The sequence below is a fragment of the Ambystoma mexicanum genome, chromosome 10 (genome assembly GCF_040938575.1).
Source record: "Ambystoma mexicanum isolate Mex_15411 chromosome 10, UKY_AmexF1_1, whole genome shotgun sequence".
In the NCBI taxonomy this organism is placed as follows: Eukaryota; Metazoa; Chordata; class Amphibia; order Caudata; family Ambystomatidae; genus Ambystoma; species Ambystoma mexicanum.
The window spans coordinates 184,674,529-184,693,976 of record NC_090932.1 but is presented as its reverse complement, the minus strand read 5'-3'; the positions used below and the strand labels follow the sequence as shown (position 1 = coordinate 184,693,976).

The window sequence follows — 19,448 nt, the reverse complement described above, 5'->3', positions numbered from 1 at the left end:
CCCTTTGGGGCTTGGAAAAAACTCATGTGGGTTACCCTGGTCTTCCACATAATCTTGATTCTGAATCTGCTAGTCTTTCCTCTGTTGGGAAAGAGGGATTATTGTAGATGGTAGTCCCTTTCTTGTTGATCTGTTAGCATGGTTTGTGCCGTCTGGCCCAGGGACATATTTTTCAGCCTTTATCCTGGCATAAGTGACCTTGCTCGGTCTTCTGTATGCCCCCCCCCCTCCTGGGCCCAACATTCCCTCCCTAGATCCAGTCTGGGTTTTGGTTTGTTGAAGAGGGGAATGGTCTATGCCTTGGGATATGCTTTTATTGCTGACCACCATCGTTGTGAACCTGGGATTACCATACCATGTCAATGTGGCCACTTTGCCACACCTACACATGCAGGCACTATGATTCTCCAACCAAAGCACAACTAGCACACAGTTATTGGAGTTGGGCAGAAGAGTGGCCAACACACCCTTGGTAGCCATGATGCTGCCAGGTGTACAATAGTTCAAAGAGTATTTTGAAGTTCAAAAAGCCTATACAGAGTTCACCTATTGTCTACTTGCCCTGGGGATAATGTTTATGAAATCTTCTTGCCCCTGAAAGCACTTGTCCTGGGAGTGGGGCTATAGGAATTTCACACAGCTGCTTCATGCAGGAGTGGGTAGGTCCTTTGCTCCATGCTGTTTATTGTCCAAAAAGACAAGTGGGTCTGCACTCCATACTGGATCTTTCCTTTCAACCTCTCTCCCCCTGTGGAGATGCTCAAGACGATCCTGCTCATGCAGCTCCTCTCTACCCTTTCACATGGAGAATATCTCTGTGCTGTGGATCTGAAGGATACATCCCTGCCTCATCACTGCTTCCTGAGTTTTGGTTCACTGGGCAGCAGGCAATCCCAGTACTGGGTATTACCGTTTGGCCTGAGTGTGGCCCCCAAGGTCTTCACCAAGTTGCTGCTGCTTTGCTGGATATCCATATCTGGACAACTGGTTTATTCAGGCCCCTGGATGCATCAAACTCTCTGCCTACTCCTGGCCCACTGAGGCATCAAACCCATGGACTCCTCGATCACCTCAGACTCTCTATGAACTTAGGGAAATCTTCTCGAACAGCTTCCCAGAGGCTGACTTTTTTCATTGGTTTTCTTTAGGAAACCAGAGTTGCAAATGTGTTTCCAACTCCATGGAAAGTCCAGAGTGTAGTGTCAGCTTGCGACTTATTGCAGACTCGACAGTCTGCCATGACGTGGTGGTTCCAGCACCTCTTGGGTAGGGATGTAACGGTATACCGTTAAAGATACCGTGAACGACTTAATTGAACAATAACCGTCATGTTGTTTATACTGGTATACCGTTTATACCGTTAAGTGTACTTTTCAATCTGATTTGTAAAAGCTGCAGTAAGCAAGTGCTGCACAGTCTTGGTCTTGCACTGTTGGATGTGCCGTCTGCCAAGGGGGCCTTGTTTGGCAGACCAGAACATAGGAAAGTGAGGCCACATTAGTAGATGCTGCTTCGCTGCTGTGACCGCTCTTTCTCTGTGATCACAAGGGGCGGGTCAAAGATCAGCCGACTTTGCGCAAATTGTGTTGAAATCTGCCCAGTGCCTGAACCTTTGTGTTCCCCATGCAAAGCTGGTAACGATGAGCTGACTTACTGGCTCTATCAGCATAACGGAGACTCAAGTTCATAGACTCCGTCAGACCTGGATTTCATGGGCAAACGAGAACAAAGTTATTTTGTTTCAGGCAGTATTTATTTGAAAGGCAGCATACAGATTTTAAACGTTTACACAGTCACGCTGCTCTGCTCTACAGGTCACATCTTCTAGAGTGATTGTCCCGATTTTCAATTTGCAATTAGCAAGACTACAGGGACATCACGAGGGTGAGCTGAGGGCCTGAACTGAAAGTTAGCATTTTATTTTTCCTTTTGTTCGTATGTAAACAAATGTAATAAAATGTTCAGTGACTTGCAAAACAGTGGAGCTAGGAGCACTTTGCTTAGCAACCACCAGCAGGAGCAGAAATGTATCGAGTCAGCCTGGTCCGGCATCATGTGCCATTAGTTCAGTAAGTTAAGGTCCTACTGCACTGAGCAAACACACATTGGAACAGCTCTTGCTCTGGCTGTGCAAATTGTAAAAAAAAAGATGGCCATTGAAGTCATGCATATCTAATAACTCTCCCCAAGGTTTAGATTCAAGGAACTTAAGTTTCTCAAGGTCAAAGATCAGATAAACCATCATGTTCTGTTTTAGCTTAGAATTCTGGGATTTGTAGTTTTCCCACCAATTTGAAAGATGGGGAACTACACATCCCAGAATTCAAAGGGCGGGAATTAACTGGATGCCCTTATGATGTATGTCCACAAACAACTTTAGCTCTGTAGACCAGGCATGGACTGGCCTTTAGGGCAACAGGCCCATGTGTGAACCAAAATGCAAAATGCTTGTGTGGGCCAGTTTTTTGGGTTAAAGTGGGGCACTTTTTTGGCCAAAGTGGGCCAGTTTGATTAGTGACTTCACTATGCGGCTAATCACTGTTGCTGAATAAATATTCTTTTAAATGTACAATTTGCATCACATTTTATCAAAAATCTCCCCCTTGGGTACTATTCAAACAGTGTTCCAAAAGGAATATATTCCCATTTGCAACTGTGGGCCACTTTTATGTTGGTCCCCGAGACAATTTTATGCCCCAGTCCGACCCTGCTGTAGACTGTGTACAGTGGGCCTATAAGTGCTTTCTGCTAGTAAATAAACTGCCCCCCCACTGTCCTCTGTGTAGATTTGCACATTGGCACTAGAGTTGTTGCTTTGCTTGATCCATCACCTACCTGCCTTCCGCATATGGCACTGGACGCAAGCAGGCAGGACAGATTCTACATTCATTTGAAGTATCCAGAGCAATGGGGATCAAATATTTCTTAGGTCTACTCTCAATTTGTGACACCACCCATGAAAGCATTCCTCCCTCTGAACTCGCATCAAAAGGGTCCTAATGCACTCAGACCTGGGGAAAACTGTAATGATGGGGCTGTGGTGAGGTGGTGGTCTAGGCCATATTTGTGCCGATATGTATTTTAACTGTAATTGTCAAAGGTTTTTTTTTTACCCTATCTTTAAGAAGGTAAATGAACATGTATTGCAAGAATCAAGAAAGAAATCGACAGCGCCCACTGAATGCTGTCACTTTAGGATTACATGGTCAGTGGTGACTCCGACATCAGACTCGTAATACACCAGGAAGATGGTAAACAAGCTATAGTGATTAGATCACTATGCAACCTTTCGGTGTGTCTGTGTTGGCTATGACATTTTGACAAAAGAAATACAATGGCCTGGGCTTTCAGACCACACATGAGTGACTTTTCTCCCTTTAATGGGATAAAGAGTTGTCAAAAGAAACTTTGTTTGATGCCCATGCAATGTGGTTCCAAAAAAATGCAAGTCGAGGCCAATTTTCAAAGCGATGACCTGTGACTGAGCAGCAAGCTCATTGCTCAAAATGTGCATTATAACACTTCCACTAGTCACTTTCATTCAAGGCGATCGAGTGACCGCCATGAAAGACCAATTCTGCAGCGGCCTTAGATTCCTGGAGGATCAGCTAAATATGTGCAGACAAGTTTCAAAATGCTACAGAACTTCAAATGCAAAAAATGCAATGTAAAAAAAAGTCCTTTTTTTGGTACAAGTAGTTTCATTTGTAGCAGTTTTTAATGCCATTCCGTAAACCACACGTGCCGGACACAAAATCAATATGTTAGCAATAGGAAGAATAAATACAGTGCCAAGAAGGAAAAGGATTTACTTTGGGTTGGCGGCTTTGCGGTTTATATATTTATAATGGATAATGTTTTATAAACCTATGACAATGGGGGGGGGGGATTTCCCTGGTTCTGTCATTGAATTTACATATAATAAGTCACACTGCGAAATTCACTCATCTCTGCGGGTATTCCCTGCTGCCATACCAAAGGGTAGCATGTCCGTAATTACTGAACACCTTTTGGCCCGCAAGTAAACTAAAGGATGTAACGTAAAGAGAGAGTGCATGTGCGCGTGTGTGTGTATGCGCACAAGCACATACTACCATCAGCCTCCATTGATCTGTAGCATGCAGATTATCAAGATGGCCACATGTTGATCTTCACCAGTAGCCAGTGGGGGAGCTAAAAGCCTAAATGACCACTTCAGAAAAGCTATTAAGTTTGCTTTGCCAGTAGCAGCAGCCCCCCAGCCCCCTCCTCCCCACACGTGCGTTTGTGTTTGGTGGAAGCAAGGGGGGGGGGCATTTCAGTGGAAAGTATGTTAAAAGGCCCAATTCTGGCCCTGGGTGCCTGGTTTTCTTTGTGATGATAAATCTGACAATTTGACCTTTTAAAGAAAATATTTAAGATTAGTTAACTTCACCTGCTATACCACGATAACCATGATATACTGTCATTTGGCAAGAAGGTTATCGTACCACCATAAAACTAATACCGTGACACCCCTACCCCCTAGGTGTTATGACCTATCCATGGTCTGCCATGCCAGACTCGAGATGAGGCGAACCTAGTTGTGTCTTGCATAGATCTAGAGCCAGTCCACCCTTACACAATCTATTAGTCTGTTTTCTCAATCCTTCAGAGCAGACTTGTTCTCATGGAGAGAGAAGAACAATCTGCTGCTGGTCGTCCCCATTTAAGGAAGTTCCACCAATATCGTCAAACACAACAGATTCTTCTCTCGTGGGAGCACGATTCCGGGGGACCTATCAGAACACATCTTGTCTCAGCAGGAGACCATGCTTCACATAAACATCTTGGAGTTTCAGGCCATCTTAATGCTCTTTGCATTTATTCCAGTCATTAAGGGCCTCTAAGTGCATGTCTTGACAGACAACCCTTCCATGTTCTATGTGAAAAAGCAAGATGGCAACATATCACCTCTGGTACTTCAGATTTGGGAATGTGTGAAAAGTCCCAGCAATCAAACTCAAACCCTCCATCTTCCAGGGCTTCCCACTTCTATGCTGTCCTGCACAGTATAATGGATTCAACCACAACTACTAATGAGACTCCTGCTTCTTGTGATTCCAAATATTTTCTGAGGTGGGGTTTTCCCCTTTGTGGATGTTAGCTGCTGAGCAGAATGCAAAATGTGCTCAGTTTTCTTCGTCTGGAGCTAAGCCTCTGGCCCCTGGTTGATGGATATGCCATTTTATGGGAGGGCCTCTTCCTGTATGCCTTTTCTCCACATATACTCTGTCTCAGAACAGTCCATACCTTTTGGTTTTCAATGCACTGCTGGTTGATTCTCTTGGTCCCCTGGAGGCCCACCAGGTTTTAGTTTGCAGACCTCCAGTACATGATCAGGCATCCTCTGTTCAACTTCCTCAATGGTGGGATAGTCACTCAAGTGGCAGGGAAAATTCTCCATCCCTCTTTTTGAATCTGTACACTTGTTGGCCCGGTCCTTGAGTGGTTGGCCTTGGGGCACATTGGCCTTTCTGAAGAAAGCTTGCAGATTTTCATGGCTCCTGGGGGACCACCACCAGACATATGTACAAGATAATGTAGTCCCGTTACTGGGATCTTGACTATCTGGTGAATCTTCTTTCTTGTGGGTTGGACCCAGTCTTCTCCTTTTAGCTGGATTTTCATGTGTCTCAACTGTTCATTGTATTGTAATACCTACCTTTCAGCCATTGTGTCTTACAGGAGTTCTAAAGACACTAGGTTTCCTCTTTCCAACTCTTTGGTCGAGTGCCATTCCTAGAGTCTCGAACACCTTTTTTTCACCAGTTTAAGCTCCGCTGCCCACTGGGCTCAACATCAAGGCCTCTGCAGATATGAGCCTGGCTTTGTGAAGATTTTCTTTTTGATGGCAGTTACTTCTGATCACAGGGTGGATAAACTGCAAGCCTTTCAGCTTCTGATGCCTCCTCTGTTTTCCACAAGGACACAATGGTTCACTGGACACACCCTTTCTTTATTCCTAAGGTGATCTTGGATTTCCACTGGAACCCAGAGATTGTTTTGCCTACTATTTATTTCCAAAACCCCTTCGGGACGTAGTCTTCACAACTTGGATGTTCATAGAGCTGAGCCCCTGCCTTGACCAGGCCAGTCCTTTCACATATCAGAGGCTTTGATCGCCACAAGGTAAACTGGCTTCTAAATCAAGCCTAGCCATGTGATTGTCTCTTGCATTTTGCATCTAGCTTTGCCAGAATATGGAACTCTGTGTGGGGCTTCTTGTGGTCAGGGCGAAAGCGGCTTCAGTCGCTATCCAGAGCCATGTTCCTGGGAGGTCATTGCCAGTGCCACTACTTGGCTTTCTGCTTATTGTAGGAATTACTGCAGGGACACAAGCTCTCAGGCCGACTGCCTGTTACACCAAGCAGTACTGCATAATCCCTTCACCTAGATTAGCATAGGTCCTCCTGCCCTTGCCTCATAACCTCCTACAGGTATTAAGAGGGGGGGAACTGAGGTAGGAGTAAGTTAAACTTCCATACTTCCCTAAAACACCCCTCCCCCCCCCAAATTTCACCACACGCTCCCACTTTCCCCACTAAAATTAGACCTCTGTTAGGTACAACCTGGGTAGATGGAGAAGGACTGGTGGTGCAAGGGTAGCTAATCCAATAGAGGCACCATTTTTGTGGGTGTGGAGAATGGTTCTGTTCCCATTCCTACATGTGGGAACTCTCATAAGTATGGAGAGTGGGGCCTCTAGACTAGGATTGCAGTTATTGCTATGGTGAGTATTCAGTGAGTATTCTGTTGGCAGGTTCACTTGGAAGTGATTTGAAACCCTAACTCTCACTATCTGTTCTTTCATTCCAAGGCCTAAATAAACATCCGTTGGTCTTTTTATCTTTTTGTTTTCTGTTTAAAGCAATTTTTAGGTTTTCCACAATCAAATTGAGAGAGTGGCTTTGCTAATCTTTTCTTTCGCATTTTTTGTGCCAAGCATATTGCACACCTTCTTCTAGTGTACTGGGTGGTCTGTTTCTTTTGTATGCAGATTTATTCCGTTTTTTAAATCTTCTTTCCAATTTGATCATTAAAGTTTTTGGCTGAGCGACTTGGTTGAGGATGTTCACTTTTAGATTCTTTAGCACAAAAGCCCCTTTGTTCAACTCCCACAATGAGTCCGAAGTGTTCACTCTGATCCACCCTCAGACATGAAATCTTGAGTCTCCTTTCAGAAAGCACACAATGTTTTAACCTAGTTTCAACCTCCAACTGGCCATATGGCGTTGCCCTTGAGCTTACCCTCAAACGGAGCCACATTGGGTTTTCGCTTTGTTCCTTCCTTACATAGAGCACATGGGTGTTGGCTTCATTGGACGCTCTAACCGAGAACCACAGAGGTTTTGGGGTGTTCAACCCTCGCACAAAGCACCTGGATTTTGGCTTTGTTAGATCCTCACACAGGGACACAAGGTTTTTGACTGAGGATTCAAATTACTGAGGTTTTTATGTATTCCACCCTCAGTGTATGTTTTGTTTATTCATCAGAAATGCAGTGTTCACAGATCTCAATGTGTTTTGTTGTGCCTCTTCAATTGTTTTTTGTCGCCAGATGTGCAGGTCTCCCAGTACTTTGCTTTGAAAGGCCTTTATGTAAGGCTTGTTCAATTTCTTGCAGGTGCTCATGGTTTATCTCATACTGTGGTTTTCTTCAGGCTGCTTCAAATTTATTTTCTTGCCTTTGTTTCCAACGAGACCTTCCGTTAGATTTTTTTGTTGGCATTGAATAGGTGTACAATGTGTCAATTTTTATTTATTTATTATTATTTTTTTAGCACGGAACCAGAGCCCCTTTCTACCTGCCTTTGTTCTCCATAGACCTTACAGGATTTGTATTCCTTTTAAGAAGTTACTTCCTTTCTCGAAGATATTGTAGTGTCAGTGTTCATGTCTTTCCTGGTAGTTCTTCCAAAAGGAGTCTGTTTGGAAAGTTGTCTCCTCCCTGCCGTACATTTATTTTCTTAGCGTATACATTTTACACCACCATTTCACACCACACAGCCTCTTCTGACATGATGACCTTGCTTAATACCCTCCTCCCAACATTGCCGCTGCTTGCGGTTCAAATGTAAGCAATTTAGGACTATAGCATTCCCTACTTCAACATGGTAACTAATCACATGTCATGCCCAGGAGCTTTGCAGACCAATGCTTAGGTGGATGATTAGAAAGTTTGGCTGCGTTCTGTCCCAAGTGGGATGTTGTGTAAGAGGTGCTTTAGTTGTGCTCCTGTCACTGCCTCTAGAACATTCCAGTTTAGCTTGGAAAGAGGTTGGGTGCCTAGTAGATCATGCTTAACAGCTATTGTGTGTTCCCTGGCATCTCAGTTGCAAAGAAGTTGCCTGTATTTGCAGAATGTTGTTGACTTGTGTGGCCAATGACATTTGTAAGTGACAGAAACAATGAATTGTCCATTGTTGTGCTTAAATGCGATTACAAGTCAAGGGAGAGCAGTGGTGAAAGAGCCTTGGGGCCACCCACAGTGGGTGAGGTGAAAGGAAGCATGTTACCATATACATTGGGGGATTGGGAGCCCATTGCCAGTCACTGAGGATGTGGGGGAAACGGAGTCGATTATCGGCAAGAGAGGCCTGAGTGTGTGGTGTTATTTTCACAATTCAATACATAGTTGGAGACCTATTGGTTTGAGATATTGCTAACCTTGGTCCCTTGAAGTCCAACATGTTGTCCGTATCTAGTTATAATGGCTGTCTGGTGCTGTGTGAGGGTTCGGGACAAATGTATTTTGCCTATTGATTGCTGATGGAAGCCAGAGGTGGACGCTCCGAAGGCAGCAATCTATTACTATTGTATTGACTAAAGATTTTGACCTTTACACTGCATTTAGATAGTTGTAACAAACGTTGTGGCTCTATAGAAGCAAAGGAAATGATTAAAAGAATGTTTTACAAATGGTGTAAACCCTGCATTTTAGTGAGAGTGAAGGGTGGTAAACTTTCCATACACCATTGGCACACCTCCTTTTCCCATTGTTTGAATTACACACTAGAACAAAAACTCACTCTTTCCAGTCCACTCTTAAAAAGCACCACATAACCACCCTTACCCCCACCACTTCTTTCAATCACGAGGCTTCAGCTGCATAGGAATCACCCCCATATTACTCATTTTATTTAATGTCTTCATAGTTGCACTCTTTCTCGCTCTCTTAGTGAGAATATCTGCTGGAAGGGAACCCAGTGCTACAAAGCACTCCGGGCTTTGGTTGCTCTAGCATCCTGCTTTCCCTCTTGCCCAACTGGGTGGGGAAGCATGCACTGCAGGCTAGACGGGAAAATGATTCGCTGAGCAAGGATGCTTTCCCTTTAAGATACTGTCGCCCCTTCTTGATGAGTGCTTTTTCCATTTTAATTAACTGAATTTTTAACAATGACTCCCTCCCTGTGCATGCTGTTAAGGACAAGTTTCACACCTTGCATAGGTAGCAGTAAGCACTTCTCAGCGACAAAGCCCTCAAAGAGCCTGTGTAAGCGGTCTCTGGTCGTTTACCTGATTTCCGGTCATTGGTGTGTTGAAACTAAGCCTAGGTCACTGAGGTCTCGCTTATTCCCGATGCTTAAGAAGGGTCTGGTACCAAAAGCCATCCTAGTGTTGAGATTCGGAACCAGGCATGTTTTTCGGAGTCTGCATTGCCTTTCGGTAGCAGTGGTAAGGGTTTCAAGGGACAACCCACTATTTGTACAGGGATGTACTTTGGACATACAGAGGTGGTAGTACCTGTTGGTGGGAAAACACCAGGTTTGACCTGTGGTCCTGGGTGACCTTTCCGCACCAGACAAAGTACAGATTGTACACCAGAATAGTACTGCATCTGCTCTCTCCTGAACAGAAAAAGGACACTCGAACTGCAAGTCTTGCTTCCTAATTTTGGAGGTGGGCTACCTCCCTCCACTGTCTCTGTACCGCTAAGCCAGTACCTAGGACTGGTAATGTTACCAGAGAGTCTGAAACCACCTAAGCCAGCCACTTCATTGGATTGCTAAAAACACTGAAAGATGACGGCCCATAGGCCTTATTTGGTTTAAATTATGTTGCCATCTGAAGCTTCTTCTAGAATGAATAAGGAACACCTTGTTACTAAACCTGTGCGGTTGGGTTTATTCTCTTCAGACCCCATTCGTTTATCTGATATAGAGGAGGCGACTCCTTTATCTTTCAGATTATTTCACTGTACCTGTTAAAGATTTTTTTTGGCACGCTATTGAGGGAAGGACTTCTCCCGTGCCACAATTTTCATCAGAGAAAATCGCTCTTCCTTTTTCTCTGGCCCCACTGATTGAGTTGGTATGATGATTAGACTTGTTAATTTCCCATTAGTGTGGCATGTATGTGCCTGCTCGGCCCATTCACTTTCATGTTTTTTTCTTCTTTAAATGGGATACAACAGGGTGATTGTTGTCAGAAGACACCAGTCATTGTTTGGTGGCTAGACGACCGAGAAAGGGAGACTTTGTTCCTCCCTGGTTGTTTAAAATATTCACTGACAATACATCTGTTTTATATAATCACTTTTTATTAGATGAGAATAAGGATTACAGACTCAGAAAGACTGCCTTAAATTCCAGATAATTTATGTGAAGAAGCTTGTGTTGAAGGTCCGGAGCCCATGCATCTGGTAGTTCAGACAACGTCCTCTCCTCTTGGAGAGGGACGAGTCTGAAGTCCTAGTCAATAGAGACGAGTGTTAAAGGTGGCCCCTCGAAGGATTTTTCCAAAGATGTCAATCCTGAATCTCCCTAGTGATGGAAATCCTTATGGAGTGGGACTCTGACAGCTGGTTCCAGTTGGACAGTAAGTGTATCTGCAAGGGCCTCCTCATGAGCATGACCACATGCACCTTTGGAGTGCACTAAGTCATAAAACCCAGACGTCTTTGGAACCGCAATGCTGATGTTTGACCTCTGGTGCTGTTTTAAGGCAGAGATCCTGTTTGGAGGATAAAACATCTGAGTTGTATCGATAATGGCTCAAATGAATTAAATTCTTTTTGTGGGATGAAGGCAAGGTTTTTTCATGGTGACTGAAAACCCCAGGAAATGTAGGACATTGAAGACAACAGACGTTCGACAGAGTTTCCTCTGTTGAGGGGGGACTTGATCAACCAGTCGTCCAGGGAGGGGAAATTGTGTATTTGTTTGCAGATGAAGGTGTGCCACCATGACAGGCAGCACTTTGTAAGTACTCAGGAAGGTGCATGGGGGCAGAAGGGAAGACTTGTATTTGTACTGCTTGCCTTCCGTGGCGAATCTGAGAAATATGTTGCTCTCCCTCTTGATTGCAACATGTAAATAGGAGTCCTGACGGCCCACGGATGTTGCCCAATCCCCCACTTGGAGGGCCACCAGAATCAGAGCTAGATTTGTTTTTGAAACTATTAAACGGCTTTGAACTCGAGTTCTGATAAGTCTAGAATAGGTCTGATGGCTCCTGTTTTTCAGAATAGTAAAATGAGAAGAGAAGCTCAGGCCCCTCGTTTTCTGGAACCAATTCTGTGTTGCCCAGCAAGAGAAGATTTTCAATCACTTGTACAGACTTGTGGTGGTGACCTCTGAAACCCTGAAAGGGATGGAGGTGATGGATGAACAGTTGGTGAAAGACACTCCCTGATTATCTTGAGTGTGTAATCATCATAACATGTCTTGTTGATGGATGAACGTTTTTCCTCTCACAGGGAATGGATGCATACTGGTACGAAAAGTAAGCTGCGACATCCCCTTCTCTGGAGGCAAGTAGAATTTGAGGCTGTATCCTCGTTAGATGAGGTAGAGCATATTGCGGGTTGGGCTTGGAGCCAACGCTATTGTTTGTAGCAATTACAGAAGAAGACTTGTGTTGCTAAATAAGGTTGATACCCAGTTTTACCAAGAGTTGAGATGTGCAGTCGCATTCCTGTCCATCAGTTTTGTAGGAACTCATCCTATGAAAGGAAAGATCAATTACCTTCAGCTGAATGTCTGAATGAAGAGGACATTTTGATAAAGCATGTCTATGCATGCACACAAAAGAATGAATGGCTCGAAGTCATATCCATGATGTCTTTGGTGACTTGAAGCTGCTCTTAAGGTCTCTCCTTCACAGAAAGCTAGAAGAAAAACTCGTGTTGAGCCTCTGAAGGCAAACTAAATTTCAGAGGAGTAGAGTTTCTGCCTTAAGGCTTAAGGCCAAGGTGGAATTCTGGTAGATGTTCTTGCCATAAGACTCCCAAGCCAAAGAGTCATTTTCTAACACTGCAGAAGGATTCTGGATTGGCCCTCTGCCGTGGGTTGGAGCTGGTGCTGCTGAAACAACCACAGACTTGTCTCGAAGGTTCCCCATAACCACTAAAGGAGTTGTGCGCTTGGCATCCAGGGACACCTAAATAATGGGCTAGGAATTGGGCATTTCGCAATTCTGAATAGCCTGATCCTTAACAGATGTCCCCATGGCAAGTACAGGTTTGTCAGGAATAGAAGTAGATAAAAAGACCAGAGGCAGAAGGTTTGCCTCGAGGCAACGAGATGAGCCAAGATTGAGTTTCCCATATGAATGAACATATGCAACGCCCTAATCTGTAGGATTATCCTTTTCCTCCTGAACCCTCTGTACTTTAGGTGGGTGGAGATTTTCCGATGGCTGTAACTGGTGGAGCTGGGGTGCAAGGGGAAGCCAGCCCTGGACGCCAAAACGCAAGGAAAGTGGTGTGAAAGGACAGATTGCATCGACTGCATCTGTAAGTGATGGGGAGGCATGGAAGGGCACGCAGATCCATAAGCCATGTAGAAGAGTTGGCTGAAGTCGGTACCCCGGGCATTGGCAAGGACAGGGTGACCCAAGCATTGGGATATACGCTCAATACCACAAGACTCGGTACCTGAACACTTCTGAAAAGAAGTGCATCACCAAACTACAAATACTCTGTGCTCAGTTGCAGAATGTACATAAATACAATGAGGTGTGTCTTGTGACTTTTTCATTAATGTATATCGAACTGTTTTTAAAGCATTTGGTAACATTTATATGCATTTAACATTTGTACAGACGCCACAGAGTTGTAATTTGTGAGTCTTGTGTGATGGTCTCGTTCAATTAATGAACGTGATGTTTTCAGCACAGTATGTGTAGCCCACATGCGGGGGTCGGCACAAGATGCACTTTCCACATTCATGATAGTCGTACAGCGATTTATCAGTCAGCGTTTTTTTTTTTTATAGATAAAGTGACAGCATTCTAATTCGTTCAATTTCTTTTTTAGCAACACAATAAAGATGTGTGTACAATATGTATAGGAGAACTTCTGTGAATATCGGACTGTATAGTCCCTCCACCTTTAAAGAAATCGTAATACTGCGTGCAAACGCCCCACGAGGGAAAATAGCCCGGTCCCTTCTCTGCATTCCTGCCACTGGCCTCTGCAGTCAGCTGCCCTTTCCCTTTCCCTTTCCCGTTTTGCCAGTCATTCCCTGCGTCTCTCTCAGTCTCGGGGCTTTGTCTCTCTCGAATAGGTATGTTGTGCACTGTGTACCACAAGCATCTTGAACTTGGCAGTTGGAAGAGACCATTAGTTGCGATAGGGGAGGTATGCATTTTAGGCTTCCTGAGATTTAGAAAACCCCAGGTGCTTCAGAGGCTGAGTGCTGTCTCAAACTTCACTCGATCTTGCTCAGATGCTGCATTGAGTGTTCCGCAAACGCCCATCGGGGCAATGCCAGTTTGGTAACGAACAGCATTTATTACTGGAGCAGAATCCCTGTTGGTTTTTCTCGGTGGTCTACCCCAGTGTTTCCAAAATGCCTCGCGATTCTCTCTAAAAGTTCAGTTTCAGAATAATGCCGAAACTTCACAGGAGGTGCTTCCTGGTGTGCTGGATGAGATGAGGAGGTGGCAAGATAAAAGGTGGAGTGTTGATTCCTTAGTGCTCCACGAAGCTAGATGCACAATCCCCTAACCCAAAGGTGGTGCCGTAGTTACAGGAAGGTGAAGAGAAGTGTGCGAGGTGTAGGGGTAGGAAGGGAATTCCACAACACCGCAATCTCTAGCTCATTACCTAGGTAATTACATTACTGTAGATGTAACTGCACTCTACGCGTTGACCAGTGAATGACTAAAGGTGTGCTTTCCTTAAAAAAAATTTTTTAAAAAAACTTGCCTGAAATCATTTCGACAGATGTGTTTTGTTCCAATATGCAACATTATTCTTGCCATGATGCGTGTACCTGATGCCCTAGAAGATTAGCCCCGCATCCCTGGAAAGCCTGCGAGACGCGTGGCAGCATGCCCCCGGGCGCTCTTTAGGTGCTCTTTTGAGTTGTTGTAAATTGGTGTTGCTTTCTCTAATTTCAGTGAAAATCGGCCAACAAATGGTGGAATCTGCGTGGCTAACCACACCTCTCCTATCGATGTCATTGTCCTGGCTAGTGATGGGTACTATGCTATGGTGAGTGCTCCCTACCACCGTCCCGGCCATTTCTTACTAATGTGGAGCCCATAAACACACGTGCATCCTTGAGGCAGTGTTTAATCCGACTAACCCCCTTCCTCCCGCACCCCCCACCCCCTCATGTATTCCAGACGGGTGAGCCGCCTGAACTGTCATGTGCTGTGAAGGGGCCACTGCAGGTGCAGCCCAACTGATGTGCTGAAGATGTCTTTCACTTGTGCTTAATATCTTGTTCTTCTTCTTCTCCTGGTATTAGGTGGGCCAGATCCACGGTGGGCTGATGGGAGTGATCCAGCGAGCCATGGTTAAGGCCTGTCCCCATGTCTGGTTTGAGCGTTCTGAAGTGAAAGATCGCCATCTCGTGGCCAAAAGGTAATGCAATTACTCAGTGTGATGCCGGAGACATTGGACCTCATTACCGGTCTGGGGGTAACCCTGCAGTGCTACCGGTGTGTTGCCGCCAGACCTGTAATATTTTACCGGCGCATGACTTCCCGGTGCCACTGGCTCATTACGAATCCGGCGGCCTGGAAAGTCAGACGCTGGCAAATTGTACGTTCTCATTCCTCCTAAAGTCCTATGGGAGTGGGGACACGGAAGCACCAGTGCTGGTGCTTCCGTGACCAGTCTGCCTACCGTGTCCGCTGCGGCCGGCAGGGTCAGACCTGTCGGGCACAGTGGCCATGGCACACAGACTATGAATTTGCCGATCCGGAAACAAGGGTGCCGGTGAGCTTACCGGCACCCTTGTTTCCGGATCAGCAAACTTAGAATGAGGCCCATTGTTGCAATTGTGCTCCTAATGTGTATGTTTGTGCTTTAAAGTATATAGGTTAAAATAACACATTTTTTTGGGTCATGTAGATTTCGTTTTGCAAGCTTACACAATAACGGGACACCTGCTTTCGAAACCAGATATGTATTGGCATAATCGAGGTACCCCCTACTTTAGGTTGCTTCCTCCATGTCTTTTTTTCCCACTTTAAACTGTACTTTGTCCCCCGACTGCCATGGTGCTCTCTGCTTTAGCTCGCCAGCAGTTCTGAGTCAAATGGCCCAACAATTGTTTGCCATCTTCTCTGTACCCATCATTGTAGCTAGGAAATGCTAATCTGGTGGCAGCCGATTGCACCTGCCAGATATTTTCCATACCCCTCTCTCCTACATCGCTCTTAGCAGTGATCAAATATAGATTTGATGAGCAGGAGCTAAAAACAGACCGTGGGTATCTGGTGTCACCCAGAAACGCGAGGGCCTTCTGCTCTGCACAAGGAGCTAGCGAGCAGCCACAAATCGAACTTCCACATGAGTTGCAAGCTATAGCCTCTTGCCTACATTATATACGACACACTGTTTTACATGTGCTCTAGACTTGTCCTAATGCTTCTTATATACACCTTCCAAGACACCGCGTGAACGCCCCATAGAGCTGCTCATATTGCACCACATGGTAGCTGTTGGGTGTAAATCAAACCATGCCCGCTTTGCGTCAGAAGCAGGAGACAACCAGTACCAAGCAAGTTCTGCCAGCGTTGCTTTATGGTCCCGTATCATACATTATTGAACAACGTAACCGTGTATTCAAGGTTATGAAATCAAAAATGATTAACTTGAAAAGAAATACTAAGTATTCAAACTTAGTGTGGAAATGACATGAGATGAAACTGGAGAAAGTAAATAAAATGATTTATTTGGGCTTGCCAATATAATTTACAGTAGGTGGTTTCGGTTTCGCACACAAATCTAGGATATAAAGTGTTGCTTGCAATAGCAGAAATTAAGAAAGTCGCCTTGCGCTATGGCTGCTGCTCTGTATTACCAACTGTGAACTACTATAAGATGGAAGCTGTGATGGGTCTCGTTTATGGACTAGAGATGAGAAATATAAGCGGCTGGGTCTTCTTGCTCTCGACAGATGGCTTCATTTGGATAACCGGATTAAAGTTACCATCTACACTGCCGATGATAAGTAACTTAGTCTGATGTCCCTTCAAATACTCATTGTTTTCAAAAAAGTACCGCTGTGCAAGGAAATCTTGAATCCTCTTCCAAGTACACTTTATGCTGACTTAAATCTCATATTTGTGAATAAGAGTTCCAGATCGGTACTAAACCTTGGTCATTTTGAAGTGGTACATCGGATTTAGGGATCAAAAGGATCTATTCATTTACCCACACAATGATAGTAACGAGAAATGTGGGTGAATTGGATTGGTTCAATGCGTAGTTAATGGCCAGCAAATCTGTATCTTGAGAGGAGGATGCCAAGATGGAGAAATCGTGGGGGATTTGACCACCTTGTGTATGCAGATTCCCTTGCAATACATGCATGTACTTGAGAGATGGGCTGAATCTGCTCCCTACTTTAGAAATCACGCCTCCATGAAGACGTTTGACTAGGGTTGCAGATCTGTCGACTGTGTAAACGACATGGCCAGGTGGAGACCTTGAAACATTTAACTCTCTATTGTGGCAAGACTTGACATCTTGGAAACGGAAGAGTTTGAAAACGGTGTCTTTTGTCTGACGCTATTTGTTCGAGAATCATGGAAGGTAATCCTGTTTCTTTGATTTCATCACTGATCCCATGCGTTCTTAGTTTTTATTGGATGAGCAACTTTACCTGATTTCAGGATGTTTTATTATTATCATAAACTAAAAATGAACGGTTTAATTTCTGTGAAAGGTTTACATGTCAAACCATAGCACATGCATTACTGTAAAGTCCAAAGTAGTGCTTGGTAGGTGGGCCTTCACAGTAAAAGAAAGCTAGGTAGCAGGCATGTAGGGGGTAGTGATAATTTCGAAAAAAAAAAGTTTCGAAAGGCAAAAGTTTCGGAAAAAAAGCTGTGACAGCCTATATTTAACATGCAAAGTGCATTTCTTTCGAAACCAATCCGTCGACAATAGTCATGGACTGGTTTCAATTGAAATGCACTTTTACATGTTAAAAGTAGCATTTCAATGCTATATATATATATATATATATATATATATATATATATATATAATTTTTTTTTTTTTTTTTTAACTTAGAAACATTACATGGAGCTGTCCAGTGCTGTAATTTCAGCACTGGACAGCTCCATGTAACGGTTCAAGGTTTTAGTGTATATGGGGGGGAACCCCCCAGCCCCCACACCACCCTACAAGCCCCACCCCCCAACCCTAACCCATGTCGATGGCACTTTTGAATTTTTTAAAAAGAAATTGTCATTCGAAAGAATGGCATTTCGACAAAAATGCGAAAGTTTGCCATTTGAAACTCTTTACGTTCGTTAAAATGACAGGATACCCATGTAGGGAGCAAAGTAGTCCCACTGCGCCCTTGCTCCTTTATCGCAGTCTGCATGTGGTTGCGTAGGCCGCCCTGCAATGCTGAAGTTATTGCTTTTGGAAAGTTGTTCAGAAACTGATTTTGTAACTGCATATGTCTTTACCCCCTGCAGGCTGACTGACCACGTCCAGGACAAAAGCAAACTGCCAATACTCATATTCCCTGAAGGTGAGAGCGAGATTTAGGGATGCCCTTTGCTTTTTCTCGTGGGTTGCATCTGTGAATGAATGCGGGAAGGAGCCTGAAGCGGACTGGGTGGAGGAGGTGTTTCTAGAGGATGAAGGTGGTAGAGCAAAGGGCTTGTTCATTCTCTTCACCCATTATGTGCCAAGACCGCGAGCCATCACTGCGATTCATAGATCCTCTCAAGTGCGGCATGAACAGTCATTTCCAGTTGCCCCTCTTGGTTTTGGGGGGAGATGCTAAGCTTGACGTTCGCGTTAGTGATAGTTCTATTCCTCACCATATTAAATGCTGTTTATTCAGCGTGGTCACCCGGGTTTTCTTCGGAAACAAAGTAACATGGTAACGCGGTAGGCGTTCTCTTTTATAGTAAGCCATACACTCAGAGCTAATAATGAACCGTGTAGACTCCATGCATTTTTAGGTCAGATACAAAATGAGTGCAGTAGTAATTAAGTGTATTAGTAGCCATTGAAAGTTTTACCTTCTAACCTTTACTCTGCACCGCATGACCAGTCTGTCCTTAATTCAAATAGATATGTCCCCCCCTTAAAACCGAGAATAAAGTTCATCCCAGTTTCCGCTTATGAAATGTTTGATACAATTTCTGCACCTGGATGCCTTATTTCACACCCCTCTGCTCCTGCCACCTTAGCAGCACTTTCAAAGTGCTTCTCTCTGTGGTATCGCGAGGGCACTCAAAACGCATGATCAGCCTCTTCTTTTCTTAATCTTTTTGCAATTTTTGAGTGGATTGCAGATAGATTTCATTTTTCTTCCTGCTTTTCACACATTGCTTCATCACCGGGTGTTCTGCTTCTCTTGCATATTTACGCAACCCTTCCCACCCTATTCCTCAATGCTTTATTCAAGCACCCCTCGTTTGCTAATGATGGTCTTCTTACCATGTTGGAGGTTGCCTTCAAAGCTGAACTGAATGTTTGGGATGTGATAACTGAGGCATAGCAATATTAGTTTGTCTTGAAAAAGAGACTCTGCTTTCCCTCTTAAAGGAAGAGGGAAGCTGGGAACAACTTTAGAACTTGCCTTATAGTTTTTCAAATTCCATGTAGCATAAATTGTTTCAAAACATAAAATGGATGTGGGTTTCCTATACAGTATTGGTGGTGGTCCTTTCCCTCTAGATGCAAAAACAGGGAGGAGGGGGGGGGGGGATTCTGGAAGTTTCTCTACTACAAGCCTATATCCAGGGTTAGAGTTTCAACCAGAGTCTTTGACTCACCATCCTTTCACAGAAGAGAAATGTTCACTATATATCGGTCTTTGTCCTGCCCAAGGGCAGTCCAGCACCGAAATGCCTGGCAATTCTCTTCTGAACAAGAGTACCAACAGCAACCCCAGATACGTGGTTGGGCCTTGTCAGTGAGGTGGTGCTGTGCCTCTCTAAGAACAGTGAGCAGGGGTTCCACGTCTGGATTACCCTAGTAACTTAAGGTGAAAACC

General features: G+C 44.5%; 1 protein-coding gene across 2 annotated transcripts in view; it reads left to right on the top strand.

The window, feature by feature from the left end:
* GPAT4 (glycerol-3-phosphate acyltransferase 4) overlaps window positions 1-19,448 on the top strand; it is a 438,091-nt gene that overhangs the window by 374,564 nt on the left and 44,079 nt on the right. For both annotated transcript variants that reach the window (XM_069617681.1, XM_069617680.1), the window contains 3 exons: window positions 14,368-14,461; window positions 14,721-14,836; window positions 17,914-17,969. In XM_069617681.1, coding sequence (XP_069473782.1) covers window positions 14,368-14,461; window positions 14,721-14,836; window positions 17,914-17,969 — 266 coding nt within the window. The remainder of the gene's footprint in view (window positions 1-14,367; window positions 14,462-14,720; window positions 14,837-17,913; window positions 17,970-19,448) is intronic.